The sequence below is a fragment of the Haliotis cracherodii genome, unplaced genomic scaffold (genome assembly GCF_022045235.1).
Source record: "Haliotis cracherodii isolate W230 unplaced genomic scaffold, xgHalCrac1.p SCAF_6, whole genome shotgun sequence".
Classification (NCBI taxonomy): Eukaryota; Metazoa; Mollusca; class Gastropoda; order Lepetellida; family Haliotidae; genus Haliotis; species Haliotis cracherodii.
Genome location: NW_027266319.1, coordinates 6259907 through 6275326, shown reverse-complemented (window position 1 = coordinate 6275326; position 15420 = coordinate 6259907). Strand labels below are relative to the sequence as shown.

At 40.6% G+C, this 15420-nt stretch overlaps 1 protein-coding gene across 5 annotated transcripts in view; it reads left to right on the top strand.

Annotated features, from left to right (window-relative positions):
* The window catches only part of LOC139444776 (E3 ubiquitin-protein ligase PDZRN3-like), a 295562-nt gene that overhangs the window by 205420 nt on the left and 74722 nt on the right, over positions 1-15420 (top strand). For all 5 annotated transcript variants that reach the window (XM_071225726.1, XM_071225725.1, XM_071225727.1 and 2 more), the window contains one exon: positions 6557-6783. In XM_071225726.1, the coding sequence (XP_071081827.1) occupies positions 6557-6783 (227 nt within the window). The remainder of the gene's footprint in view (positions 1-6556; positions 6784-15420) is intronic.

Genomic DNA, 15420 nt, shown 5'->3' with positions numbered 1-15420 from the left:
TGATGATGATGTGGTAGCATCTTTGTTGTAGGGACTCTTCATCTTGAATTTCTGTTGTTTGAACTGAAGAGTGTTACTGGTTCATTATTCAAGCAACATTTATTCTATCTGTCTTATCACTGTGATTTCTGTCGGTAGCATGGTGACCATTATGTCCTCTTGGAGTGCTAGTGGGGGCGTGGGGTTGTCTTGGGGTTGTCTTGGGGTTAAACATTCACTCATCAGAGGAAGGCCTGGGTTCGTTGACATTGATCATTGCTCATGATACTGATCACTGGATTGTCTCGTCGAGACTCGATTACCTACAGGCGACCATCGCATGACAGGTGTATAGTTGGATGCAGCATTAGGCATCATACATGGTCTTACTTTTTAAGGACATAGTGTGAGTAGTGGGTGCAACAAGTAGGCAGGACAGGTTTACCCATTTCATGAACACCTGGTGTCATCACTTATTTTCAGTGATCCATTCATATAAGTTTCATCACTACTGTGCCCTTTGCGCCTTATGAAATCTGTTTCTGATAATGAGACTGATTATTCTCTGACGCTGACTTTTTGAATTCAGTTTCACACATTGTCTAAAGCCCACATTTGGTGCCATTGTGAGATAGCTGGAACATTGCAAAAAGAGCACGCTCAGCATACAATGCTTATCCCATGGGGTAGCCTCGTGGTTAAGGTGTTTGCTAGCCATGTGCAAGAGGTGGTTTGTTTCCCACATGGGTACAGTTTATTGCGTTCTTGGTATACAATATATGGTTATACAGCCAAAATCAGGGGAAGACACTCTTACTCACCTTTCAGCCTTTGTATAGTGGATTAACACAGTAGAAAGCCAATCTTTCTGATTTCCTCCGAGTGAATCTATAACTATAAACATCCAGTGCTTTCCATATAATCTGGTAGGTGTAGGTGCTATTAATGTCCAGTGTTGTTGATTTAGTCTGTGGTAGGTATAGCATCAATTAATGTCCAGTGCTTCCTATGTCCTCATCAGTCAGTAATTCCCAGCAAAGCCCCACGGATACATTAACCACAGTAACAAGTATCTCCTCTCATACCATAGGTCATGCTAGGCTAGACATGAGTACATAAATATCTCATATTTATGATCCAGCATTCTCAAGCACTGATGCTTCTATTCCGCGAGCCTGGTACTTGATTCTGTATCCTGGTGGATGCAGGGATGCAACTGGTATAAGATGATGATGAAGAATTGTATTAATTTGTATTAACGGATGATTTGCCTTGTGATTGGAGTATAGGATCGTCAAATCTTGTGGCTTTGATGACCGTTGGACTGTAAGTGTATCCTATGATGTTGGCCTGTGAAGATCTGGATTAGAATTGGTCTTCAGCAACCTTGGCTTGTCATTAGAAGCGACTAACGTTGGATGATGGTTGATGCATGTCATTGTATCCCAATTGCATAGATAGATGCTCATTATGTCATAGATAGATGCTCATGATGTCAATCACTGGATTGCCTGGTCATGACTGGATTATTTGCCATCATATAGTGGAAATGCTGAGTGAAGCGTTAAACAACAAACATTGTACAAGCCTATTCTTATATGCAAACACTGGGTACTCCATGATGAGGATTTAGGGCTTAGTTTTATTGATGTTTGCCTTGTGAATAGTTAAATTGGGATTATTGAGGTTTCGGCTGTTGCTGGACTGTAATTGTTGCCTATTCTTATAGTAAAGCTTTTTGTTATAATATTATTAATTGATGCTTTGTGTGGTGGACATAACATTGGATAATGGGATCTTAGTGATTTGGGATGAAAATCAGTCTTTAAGTTTAACCTATTACATAAAAACTTTCATTTGAAGTTTATTTCCCTCACATTGTTGATTAATTGAATGCAGCTGTATTTTTGTTAGCGATTTAGTTTGTTATCATGTTTATGATAAATTTCTTATCAGGGCATCTTGCAGCCATGTTTTCAGCAGGGATCATAATGCTATCTTTATTCAGATTTCATGCTTTTTTAAAAAGCATCAGCATCAAAATGCGTTATTTAGCATCAACACATGCGATCCTATCTGTGCACCTATACTCAGAGGGCAAGTAAACCTGTCTTATTTATATCACGAATATACAGCAAAATTGGGAGGAGAAATAAGTGTTTTAGGGGTGGACCCGCGTGACACCTTGCTTCCATGGAATTATGACAAGTGACTTAGATTTTAAGCTTGATATTTCAAAATCCTGACCTCAGAGTTGGCAGATCGGTGAGTTCATCTTATAGACTGATAATGATTGCGTGGTATTAAGGGAGCGCTTTGTGTTGACGATATGAGATATGTCATGTGATATGCCATGTTTGTGTATGATTGTCAGGATATGTTTTATGCCTGATAAGCAGGTTGGTAGTTTGAAATCATGTTTTATATTTGCTGACATTTGAAATTGATACTCGTGAACTCTTTCTCTGAAGGAAAGTTGGGAGTTGTGTAATTCATGTATGGCAAGGTAGGTACTCCGTTAAGCATCTCCACAGACGAAGATTTTTAGATAATGTTTGTAGATTCTGAGGTGGCCCTCCTAATGAACGTGGCCTGAAATTAGGGCTGGTGAAGCAAGTTCATCCCCCTCTCGTTTCTCGGTGATGGTACAGAGGCTTGAACCTCTTAACAAAACATGGACATGGTGCATGAAAGTGTGACCTCTGATGAGTAAACATGGTGGGTCTGTGTGTCTGGTAATTCACTTAGAGGGACTGTGTGGGCGCACTAGCATTGGGGGTTAGGTAGGGTGGGGGTCTGGCGCTGGGGGTTAGGTGGGATGGGCGCACTAACACGAGGGGTTAGGTAGGGTGGGCGGACTAGCACGGGGGGGGGGTAGGTAGGGTGGGTGCACTGGCACAGGAGGGGAGGGAGGCAGACTGTGGTGGGATCTGGTATTAGGGAACAGTTATGGGTGGTACTAAGTGTCAGGTAGGTGTGTGGGTCAGGCACTGGGGGTCAAATAGGGGGATGGGTCTTGCACTGGGGGTCAGGTAGAGATGTGGGTCTTGCACTGGGGGTCAGGTAGAGATGTGGGTCTGGCCCTGGTGGTCAGGTAGGGGTGTGGGTCGGGCACTGGGGGTCAGGTCAGGGTGTTTGTTTGGCTGAGATATGTATGTTGGAAAGGGTGGCACTGGAGAAGATGGTTGGATTTGATGAGGATGGATGGGAGTGGAGATTATTGTTGGGGTGGTAATGATGGTGAGGGGAGGATGGTTGGGGATTGGGAGGATGGATAGAGGTGAGGTGGATGGTTAAGGGTGGGGAGAATGAATAGGGGTGAAGCAGATGGTTAAGGGTGGGATGATGGCGGTTTGGGATCGGGAGGATGCGGTATGGGTTGGGTGGATTGTAAATGGGTCAAAAGTAAGAGAAATAGTGAGACACTTTATTCCATCACTTCACAGTCACACCATTGACACTGCAACTGCAGCCGGAACACACATCACTGTTAGACGATTGACTTACATGAGTGACCATCTACGTTACTGTGAAATAAACAGTTGTGAAAGGATGGCATGCCCCAATTGCCTCTCTACCATAACACACACAGACATGGGGAGACCGCAACAGCATGGCTGGGGGATGTCTACAGGTTCACCTGCTTGTCTGACCAGCCATCTTTGTTTATATCTATCTGTGGAGCTGCGGCAGGGAAGATCAGTTGTCTATGGAGGTAACAGCTGCTGAAGATGGCAGAGCTACATTTCACAAATATTTCATTCTGGGAGATAATTTTAGAATGTGACTTATCTACCCATGAAGAAAGCAGACTCTTAGATTCTGAACGTGCAGTTTCCCTTCTCATATGGTTTTATCAATGCATGGTGTGGTTTTTTCGTCTTCTATAGAACGGAATGATATCTGAGTCTCATTTTAGCTCTCACTGCGACATCTTCCAGATGAATGCTTCCCCACATTTGTTACCAGAATCTCGAACCGAGATCCTTCGTAGAACAATTGCATGTTAATGGATTTTCTTCAAATCATGATCCAGCCTTCTACTTAAATGATTTTCATTAGAAAAAATTCAAAATGAAGTTGTTTGGGTAATTGCTTTTGCTGAATAATTCAAATGGAACTTGGATTCTATGACAGAATTTCACATATTTATTTTACATTCTTGGTGATATTTTCATTATCAATACCAAACTGTACTCATGGGATGTTATGGCCAAATAATGTATTTTTCAATCTTCATTGAAACTAGTTCGTGTTATGTTAGTATTTTTAACCATGGGCTTCCATGTTAACGTGCTAACTTTACGGACTGGTAATGATAAGGATTCTTGATAATAGAACCAGCTAGGTCACCATATTTGTAGAAGCTCTTCAACTTGTTACAAGTTCCGGAACAGTCTCTGTTGTTGCCAGGCCCCCAGTGACTTCCACGATTCTTGAGTGTTAACCATTATTGATTCCAATCGCCTCTAAAGTTTAAAAATTTATGGCCACGGATTTTTCACAATTGTTCCAAAAAATTGGATTGTTTGACTTTTGAGCATGCATGCTTATTCAGGCCCAAACTTCATCAAATTGGGCTCCCATTTTGTTTGTTCTCTGCCTTTGTTGACACTGTCAATCTTAACTTGATATGAAATATCCATTACAAAAAGATTGAATAATTTGGATTGTTTTAACCTCGGTGTTGGGAAAAAGTTAACTTTATTAAGAGGAAACCCAGGAGACATTTAGTCCATATTTCGCCGTCAGATTGAACCATGTTATCACGTCTATTGATCATGAGTCTCCAACACAGCGAGTGTACCACAAGAGATGCCGTGTTTTAGCCTGGAAATAAAGTGCAACAAGACATCATTACCGAGGCCACACGTGGATTCCTCCGCGGTGTCCCAAGGGGCCAAGGTCACCACCAGGGCTGTCATCCGCAGTCGGCCAATCAGATGAAAGGGAAATATTTATGAAGCTGATTACTTGGTGAACAGGTAGTTTGGGCATCTCTGTCCTTATTAGATGGGACTGCTGTTGGTAGGTTAATCTGGTCTGTGAGCTAGATGGCGCTGGGTTTGTTTGGTCGCTATTTTTGATGTCATTATTGTCTCACCTTCATAAAAAATGAATGAGGTTGCCGGGAGGAGGTCTAACGACCCATTGCTACACAAGAGGGCGATTGCCCCAGGGGCAGACAAACCCGACCAGTAGCAACAATTAGTTGCAAGCTTGGTTGCCCATCGAGAGATATGACTTCATAATCCATAACGCCTCTGTAGGTAGTCTTTGCTGCTGTACCAGTGATGCAAGCATGGGGTTCTGTGTCACTGTATGGATGTAGCATCAGGGAGTTGAGGTCAATATCACTTCCTGAATGAATCACCTTCGATATTAACTAATGTCCCTTGGAGTTCATCCGTTTGATGTGGGTGATGTATTTCCGTTAATTTCTCTGTAAGTGATTTGCATTGTGGTAATTAAGATTGTTGGATTGTGGAAATGCGGTCGAACTCTGAACTAGAAGGATGCTGTCAAAGATTTGGACTGGATCACGAGGATAGTTCATGGAGCTGTTTCGGTAGATTTTCTTTATTTTTACAACTTACTTGCTGAGTCCAAATGTTTGAATTAAGCAGATATGGGGGAGTAGAACCAGGTTTGAGATCAAATGGAGCCAAGGGATGAGTAGCCTGTGGATGAAGTGTTCATTTGTCCTGCTAAAGGTCTGGGTTTCGTTCCCACTGGCTTCTTCGGTGATGCCTGTGTCTGGTGTCCCGTCCTAGATACTAATGGAATATTGCTAAAAGTGGAACCAACTCACTAACTCTACTGGTGCTAGATGTTGTGATATTGGTTCAATAACAAAATAACTCCTTGAAAAGTCTTCATCTTTTAAAGTGAGCCTGAATTAGACCCATGATCTGTTATACCACTGTGCAAGATGTACTACTGAGTTATCCTAGGTTACGTCAGAGAAGATACTGACTATTATTTAGAAATATACCGAAATTACATTCAGGAATTAAATAGGTTAGATTCAGTGGGGATGCTGTTCTGTTGTGTCAATTGGATTATTTGAAATATTAATGATCATTAATTTTGCAGATGTTATTTCTGATGCTTTATCATAAACCATGTTACTTGATATCTCTCAGGCACTATCACTTAACATATCTTGTAACATATCTTGTAGTCCATATGACTTATGATATCTCGTAGTTCATATTGTTTGCTATATCTCTTAGACCATGTTCCCTACGAATCTTGTAGACCATATGACTTGTTATATCTCATAGTTCATATTGTTTACTATATCTCTTAGACCATATTATTTACGATATCTCAGAGACCATGTTTCCTATATTATCTTGTAGACCATGTTTCCTATGATATCTTGTAGACCATGTTACCTACGATATCTCGCAGACCATGTTAATGATAATATATCATTGACCATGGTACTTGAGATATCTCATTGATTTGAATTCTGTCTTATTGACCATGTAGCTTCTTTCTGCTTCCTCAACCTTGTTGCATGTGTTTACGTCTCCTTGACCGTGTTACTTACGATGTTTGTCTTTTACAGGTGAATGGGCAGGATCTGTCACAATCAAGTCATGAGGCAGCGGTAGAAGCATTCCGCACAGCCAAGGAGCCTATCGTGGTGGAGGTTTTACGTAGGGTTAATAAGAATAAGATGAAAAATCGTTCTCCGACAATGGTGTCAATAGGTACGCAAACGGAGGAGGACTTTTACTGCTACAACCGACCGCCAACACCACCGCCAGGGTTCTACCCCCTGCATGTCAGTGGGTGAGTACAGCATTTCACACACACACACCTTCGATATGCGGGACGCTAGCTTTGTTTTGTTTTGTTTGTTTGTTTGTTTGTTTGTTTGTTTGTTTGTTAAACACCGCACTCAGCAATATTCCAGCTATATGACGGTGGTCTGTGAATAATTGAGTCTGGACCAGACAATCCAGCGATTGACATTATGAGCTCCTATCTATGCAACTGGGAGGCGACTAACGGGATCGGGTTGTCAGGCTCGCTGACTTGGTTGATGCATGTTATCGTATCCCAAATGTGTGGATTAATGCTCATGATATCAGTCAGTGGATTGTCTGGTCCAGACTCGATTATTCACAGACAGCCGTCATATAGCTGGAGTGTTGCTGAGTGCGGCGTTAAACAACAAACACTCACTCACTCACTCAGTATATTTTAGCAGGAATAATGCTTCACATTCTGTCACTTTTGTGCTGTTGGTTTTGTGAGATCGGAAGGGTCATTTCTTCGTCTTATCCCCCATGTTTTGATTCCTCAAAGATCAGGTACACCGGAGAGAAAATCCATCCTCCCTGCAATGGGTGCCCGATCCAGGATAAATAGGGCCATTGATAAGAACTTGCAGGAAGGATTTATATAGTACGATGACTGTGGGAAACCGGAATTTGATTCTTGTTTCTGGAGATTGAATTCTTTAGGTTTCGAAAAAAAGGACTTTCTGATATTTGGTTTGGGGCCTTATATCTTGTGGACTTGCATCTGTAGCGCTCCCCCTGCGTGATCAGCACAAACTCAAATGTCAGAGGACACCAATGTTTGTTGTGGTAATTTCCTATTTTCACATGATGACATGGGATTTCCTACATTCAAATATCAACAGTCTGATTAAAATGGAGAAATTTGTCCCATATGGAAAAAACGAACCAATTCCACGAGGCGACCTTACCGTCGTTTTGAGATCGGTGTTGAAATTCTCCATTGTGTTCACAGCTTGAAGGGGTAGGATGGTATAGATGCTATTTGTTTTACATCACTGACTATGTCCTCCTGGGGCCTATTTGATAAAAATGGGCCAATTTGATGACTTTTAGGATTGACATTTACACCAAACATACTTTATTTGGATGGGTATTTCCAAGTCTGGTGACCACCGGAATCCCATGTCATGACATTTGAGCTGAAAATTACACCAGTCTTGAAGAATCAAATCCAGAATGAGCCAAGCTTAGTCATTGCACAACAGATGTGATGTGAGCGCCATGGGTGCTCTAAACTCCACGGAATCCCTCCCCGTTCCTATAACTTGCAAAACAGCGCTGTGCCAACTCGGTAAGCTGAATCATTCGGTGTGAGAGACATAATAGTTTATTTTATTACTTGAGGCATCCGCTGATGCTTATTGAAAAAAAGATTCACCGTCCATCTTTTATCTGTGGGAAAACATACCCAATGTACTACAGTGTAGAAAAGAGGCTGCGGAAATCGCAACTTGATAAAGTTATGAAATATTGGCCGTTTTAATGTGATAATCGAGACTTCAAAGTAACTCTCATCTACTCTTCAGCAAGTTTGTTGAAAAGGGTGAATAAAAACAATTTACTGAAGGTGGTTTCGTCCCCTGGGATCATGATAGCGAGTTTATCTGGCAAACACTGGGTGCAGATGTTTTAAAGCGAGGGACATTTGGTAATGACCTATTAGCTTGTTAGGTGTAAATGATAACATACTCAACAGGTGAGCTAAGAGATTACCCACAATCCTGCTGCCTACCCATCATGCACTACTATGACGCACTTGAAGGCGTTGCTTCATAATCTTAAGCGTTCTCTTTAACATTACATTGCTTAGATTATTTTATGAACATCAAGAAAGAAAGATTTTTTTGTCAATACTTGCTGACATTTTGAAGTTGTTTTCAAGACTTTGCAGGCATAAACATTGATGTTTTGAGTGGGTTGAGTTCTAAAAGTTTCAAAGTGCTTGCATGAAATCTTTTCCTGATGAAGCGTATAGTGAAGTCAAGTTTTGTTAATGCTGGTCCTCCTACTTAAAGATGTGATAATGTCAGTTCCAAGCCAGGACAAAACATGGCTCTGATCAAGCTTAAGATAAAATAACATTGTTGGAATTCTGGACTGGATTGGTCCCTAGCAACCTATGCTGGTCGTAAGAGGCGACCAAATGATTCAGGTGGGCGGTTGGTTGGTTGGTTGGTTTGTTGTTTAATGCCGCACTCAGCAATACTCCAGCTATATGACGGCGGTCTGTAAATAATCCAGTGATTGATGTCATGAGCATCGATACGACGCCTTTTACGACAAGCATAGTCACCTTTTACGGCAAGCATGGGTTGCTGAAGACCTATTCTACCTATTCTACCTATTCTACCTCGGAATCTTCACGGAAATGTTCGGGTGGGAAGACTCGGGTACTTGGTTCATAGTTGTCCTCATACCCCAACAGCATGGATTGTTGCACAATATCTATCACTGGATTGTCTGGTCCAGGCTTGATTATTTACAGGCCGCAGTCATACAGCTGGCATATTGCTGAGTGTGGCATTAAACAACAAACTGGTCCACTGGTCATGATATCAAATCCTGGATTTGTCACAGTGAGGATTCTTAGCCCATTGACACCAGACCCAGGCTAGTGAATTGTGTGTGACGTCTGGCTTTATGAGACCTCATAACACAACTAAAACACTGTTCCAGCCCTTACATGACTCCCCTCCTTTGTGGGAGGTCAGCCCCCTGTTCCTTCACCCCAGCTAGCACCATGATGAAGCCCTTCAGGTCAGTGCAGACGAGCTCTGGCTTTGATGTTTTATCTCTGGAACATAAAAGTGGTACCTGAGCTCAACTAGTTGAGATGTTATGCTGTTATTTCCAGTACAGGCTAGGGGCAAGCTCTATCATTACAAGGGTCTATTTCTGGGCTTCAGCTCTCTGCTCCTATCCAGGTCAACTGTGGCACTTGAGGATATAAAATTTGTTTGGTTTCTGTAGATGTGGAAAGGATTTCTGTCAAACGAAGTCAGTGTTGGTAATTCATGTAAAAAATGTTGGCCTTTGGATTGTTTTGAATTGATTGAAATTTGTTATTAAGATGTCTTAAATTGTAAATATTCCTTAACTTGACCTTAGACTAAAATTTACTGGAAGTGCTAACAGTGCTTTGGATTTTTTTATGAATATGTTTTTTGTTTAAATTTCTCCTTTAAGGATGTGGATAAATCAATACATTTTCTGTGTGTATTATCAATTTGACATCAAAGTTAATACTAAGCAGTAAAAATTATGAAAGAATTAAGTGTGACGATCCCAGCTTGAAGGAGAAGGGAGGGCTGTTGAACAAGTCGGGTGCCACCGCCATTAACGCCATAGGATGGCGAGAGATTTATAATTACTGGCACAGATTTTGATGAGATGGAAACGAGGGGATCGGAGCTGAAACATAAACTCTGAAACTTGGGCCATAAACTGCACAACTTCAAATAGATCCACAGACTTCGCTAATAGCTGTTAATAGGGGGAGAGTACATGCTGGCACGCGACATACCGCCGAGGGGAGGTAGGAAGCCAGATGCATTATGGGAGTACGTAGACAGGTGCAGAAGAGGAAACCCAAAATCGGGTTATTTCTATGTAATTACAATTTATGTGTTTTGGTTTTTAATTAAAGAGACATTTTCTCCAAAGATTTGATAAATACAAACTGCACTGGTTGGTAAAGTTTGGATGTGAGCTTAGTCTGCTGTAGTCAATTCAGGGTTATTCAGGTTTAAGGACATTCCTTGTTGCTGCTGAGAGTCTGTTACAGAAATGGATTGTGACTCATTCTATTTGATTCTCGTCAAAGGTACACAATCATTATCCAGTTATTTCGTTGTATTACAGCTGAATAGGAGAATAATAGGGTACTTTAGACCGTGATAAACAGTCATGGCAGTTACGACCTCAAGAAAACAACATTCTTGGAATCAATGTCCATCTTTTTCCAATCCAATTTCCGGTTATACTTAGTACATCTTCGATGACCATTAAATGTAAATCTTTCAGTTCCACAGACATGTTGATCTCTATGGCGACCGTCTTGAATTACTGAAGGATTAAGGGGAGTTAAGTCCGTCTGACAAGGACATCAGCCATTGCTAGCTGGAGAAGACGTTAATGTGACGATATTGTAGAAATATTGGCAGATGAATTGATCCTGACTGTTCTTGACCGTCACTAGATGAAGAGCGTATATCCAAACATAACACCAGTGACATATCGTAACACGACCATCTCACTAGAAAAGGTTTCCATGGTAATCTAATTTCACCGAGTTTATTTCTGTTATTCATGTGTTTTAGAAATAATTTCATTATTTTCCTCATATCTTGTTCTCGTCATGATGAGAAATTAAGGCTGTTTTTCCCATTAGTGCCTGTGACCTGAATGTCAAGGTCATTTGTATCCATTGCCAATGCACCATGTTAGAAAAACGTTCTGGTATGGCAATCCAAATGAAAGCCTGTTTTCCAGTCTTTCAAACAAATACCCATACATGTGTTTGGAAAAGAATTTTTTTCAGTGTCGGGAAGAATTTCATACTGGACGTCGGCCATGTTGCATTGTTATGCTCGAACATGTATGGTTCTGTGGAAGTGTGTCAAAGATGAGTGTGATGAGCTTTCTCTATCGTTGTCTGATATATGGGTGTCGGGAGAGCCATCTGGTGGAGGAATCAGGCAGCACCTGCCGTCACAGCTCAAAACCCATACCATCCACTCAGTCAGAGGCGGCCCAGATGCAGATCTCATTGAGTCACACGATGGAGCTACCTTTGGCCTTAGGGATAGGGATGCACCATGTTTTTGAAAAGTGAAATCGGATCTTTTTCTAAAGGTTTATCAGTAAGCTCTCCGGTTGTACCCATTGATGGATAAACATTAAGTACTTAGAAAAACAAACAAAAACGGCTAATCGGTTATTTACGAGAACTGATTGACTTTAGAAAAAACTGGGGAACTAATTGATCTAAATTAGCACCACAATTATGAAATCACTACAAATTATTTGACAATTAATTCGATCCGGGTGATAATTTATGGTTCCACCGGATGCAATTTTGCCATTTTTCACAAGATATTTTTTCGGCTGTTTTTGCTGCTTGCTCGGAGATGGCAAGAGGAGAAATGCTGATTAATTAAAAGGTGATTTCCTGGTTGATTTAGCACTGTTGAACTTGTGAGAGGCCATGAGAGAGGAACAGATCTCTGGTGTCATCCATCACTCCATGGCACTCGGCCGTCTCCCTGATGAACTGCCTCCATCAGCAGTGCTAGCTTTGAGGAACATGGACAACATGCAGTCTGAAACTGAAAAAATGGTCTCTGTTCTCCTGTGTTGCTGCCATCAGTGAAATACCCCTGCTTGACAGCATTATCTGCCTTAAGACCCCGAAAAAATCATTTCTGACACCTGGGTAGAAGATTTTTTCTGCGGAAAGAGAGCTGTTGGAATTGAATCATTAGCATTTGTGTTTTTTTCCAACCCTACATTATTAGTACCAAATTGGTGTGTCCCTACTGGCACATGGCTGGATGTTGCTACAAGCAGCGTAGCTCACTCACTCACTCACTCACTCACTCACTCACTCACCTGATATTACTGTGTACCATATTAAAGGTTATAACCACAAATGTTTTGCATTTTGATATTTTTCTTCTTATGCAACTACTTAACCAGTTCTTTGCCAGTATCATGCAGAAACTTTTTTTTTTTATTTAAAAAATCAAGTACGTAACATCTGAGAAGTTAATGACGAAGGACATGAATAGGAAAATTCCCCTTTGTTTTTTCTTTTATTTATGGGTGAATGTCTTGGCTGTGATGTTACAGCGCTTCCCATCTCCGCATCGTGTCGTTAACTAACTTTTATTCAAGCATCCCGCAGTGAAAATGAATGAATGATACTCTTAGGTATTCCCAGACAGAAGCAACATTTACTTTCCAATGAAATCATACCACGGCACTAAATGAAAGCATCCTGACAATGAATATATTGCCAGCAATGTTGATAGGGAAATAGCATATCTATTTTGAGTTGTTAGTCAAGTAGGCTTCATTTATCATGGGATATTTTTTGAATATTTGTGACAATATTTCTTTATTGGTTACTATCCTTTAGGGGTATTCCTCCTGCCCCCCTCATGGGGAGATTAATTAGATAGAAGAGAAGCCGTTGTTTCTTTAGCCTATGGTATGTATATCCTCTGTGGATTGTGTTAACTCTGTAATCAGTCTTTTTCTATTTGATTCACAAGAACGGCTGGCAAGAAAACCTGAAATTAGAAAATAAACAAAATTTTGCCAGCTGTGTTTTACAGTGAAATATTTATTCTAAGAACTTGTAAAGAACATTCTAAGGATGACTGGACGGTAAGGTAGCCAGGTGGGTAAGGTGTTCACTTGCCATGCCAACAGTCTGGGTTCAATTCTCCACATGATGCAATGGGTGAAATCCATTTTGGGGTCCAGGTATGATGTGAAAGAGGCTGTATAAAGCTCTACTCAGTGCATATGTGAATGGTTCTGGTTGGTATCTCTTTATTGCTGTCAATTCTCAGCAGATTTATATGATGTGGCTTCACATAAAATCCCACAAAGGGAATTAAACCCAGTCTGCAGGACAAGCAACTGCTCTAACCACGTGCCTTTCCAGGACTTAATTAACTATAGACGGAAAAATATGTATTTATACGTAGACATATTTCCTTGACATTATAATCATGGAACATGGAATTGTCTTTCATGATATTTCAGTTAATTTCAACATGGAAAGATAATTAAACCAATTTATAGAATCGTCAATACCTAATATGCTCATTTTAAATTACCAGTATTAACTAGAGCCATTTAAATTCTGTCTTTGGAAAATCTATCCGATTAACTGAAACAGAATTCATTGGAGCATTCTTTGAAAAGAATTGAGTTTGAAATGGTTTCAGGAGTCCTTATGATTCGGACCAAAATGTATTGGCATCGAGACGGGGCAATGAGCAAGGAGGGATAGGGAAGGATTTGCAGCATTCTGCCATTGTTCCCGCTCGGGTAGAATTCAAACTTTGTGTGTATTATGGGAATTAAAGTGCATGGCTTTCCCATTTGGAAGTTGCAGGTTATTTGGTGATCGTTTGAAGTGAGGTGGCCAAGAGCTACCTGGGGCCCCTTACATTGCTTCACAATCACTTTTCATTTCCCACAATCCTTTCATGTCAAATAACACTGTTTGAATCGGGCCTTAACATTAATCCCCGCCGATCTTTGCAGAATGGAGGAATTGAGTCGAAAATTGGATTTTTTGCTGCAAATGCAACAGTAGCTATTGATCAGCGAGAGGACACCGAGGACTGATCTCGTTCCATCATTGGCAGTGTTGCCAAACAAGGAATCTCTCATAATGTCGCATGGTCTTTAGACTATCGGAAGGGTTCTTGAGGAAAAGAGGGGAAAATGTCATTATAAGGTGATGAAAAGTAGTTGCAACTGAAGTTGGTGATTTAATAGAGAAAGAAAGTCTTTGTCTCCACCATTACCCGTCTCCAATGTTACATACATAACAGTCAGTCTTGATCAAACGATTTAGACAAGTAAGGTTGTTTGTAGACGGACATTTTCCTACCTGGGGAGATTGGGTATTGAATGCAGCCACAGGGGCCTAATTACTCTCCTTTGGTGCCCCTTTTGTGCATCCTTTGAATCCCAATTTCACACTTGAGAAAATCCTCTTCTTATTGGTGATGCACAATTTTGACAGGAACATGTTGCAAGGATGTGTAGTAGTGGGTGGTAGATTTGCTATTTAAATGTTTCTTTGTGCAGAATGGCTGCTGATGGTGAAGATAGGAAACTGTGAAACAAAAATAAAAAGATTTCTGGGTGGTCAAATTTTTTTAAGTTGATTTTTTGTTACAAAGTCTTTAAAGTGCTCCAACCTTGTTATGGAGGAAGAAGTCATTTTAACTGAAATTTAATGTAAAATAATCAGACCCCAAAAGTTAAAAAAAATGTTACGAAATGATTTAAAATGTAAAGAATTGGATGATTTCGATGATTTTCATCAGATGTTTTGAAAAGATGTGAAGTCAAATTTTGCATGTTGATAAATTGAATGAACTATTTAATGATAGTACGATAAGAGGTCATCTTCTTCAGTATGACAAATACCCAACCCATATCACGGAGATGTATTGCTAGTCATTTCTCATTAGACACGTGGTCCTCATCAAAATGGTGTTGTTGGATAAAATACTCATAATTTACTCCCATAATGCACCAGAGAGGAAGTTGGAAGCTACTTGGAATTCCTTCAGACATGCGAACTTCTTTCCGCTTGGTACTGTCGGTAGGGAATTGGTCACAGGTGCTGTTTATGTGCCAGTCATGGTAGCAATGTCATTAGGATCAAGGTTACAGGCTGTTTTATCATGTGTCATACAGTATATTGTTTTATTGGGAATGCCTTCTTCAACATAAATAGTACATTAGTTGCTGTTACGAACATAGCTTGTAACATCAGGAGAATGCTTACAGCAATTTACATAATTTTTATCTTGATGGTTATGTATATACGATTAGAGGTTAGATGGGATCTGTTGTTAATATCTTG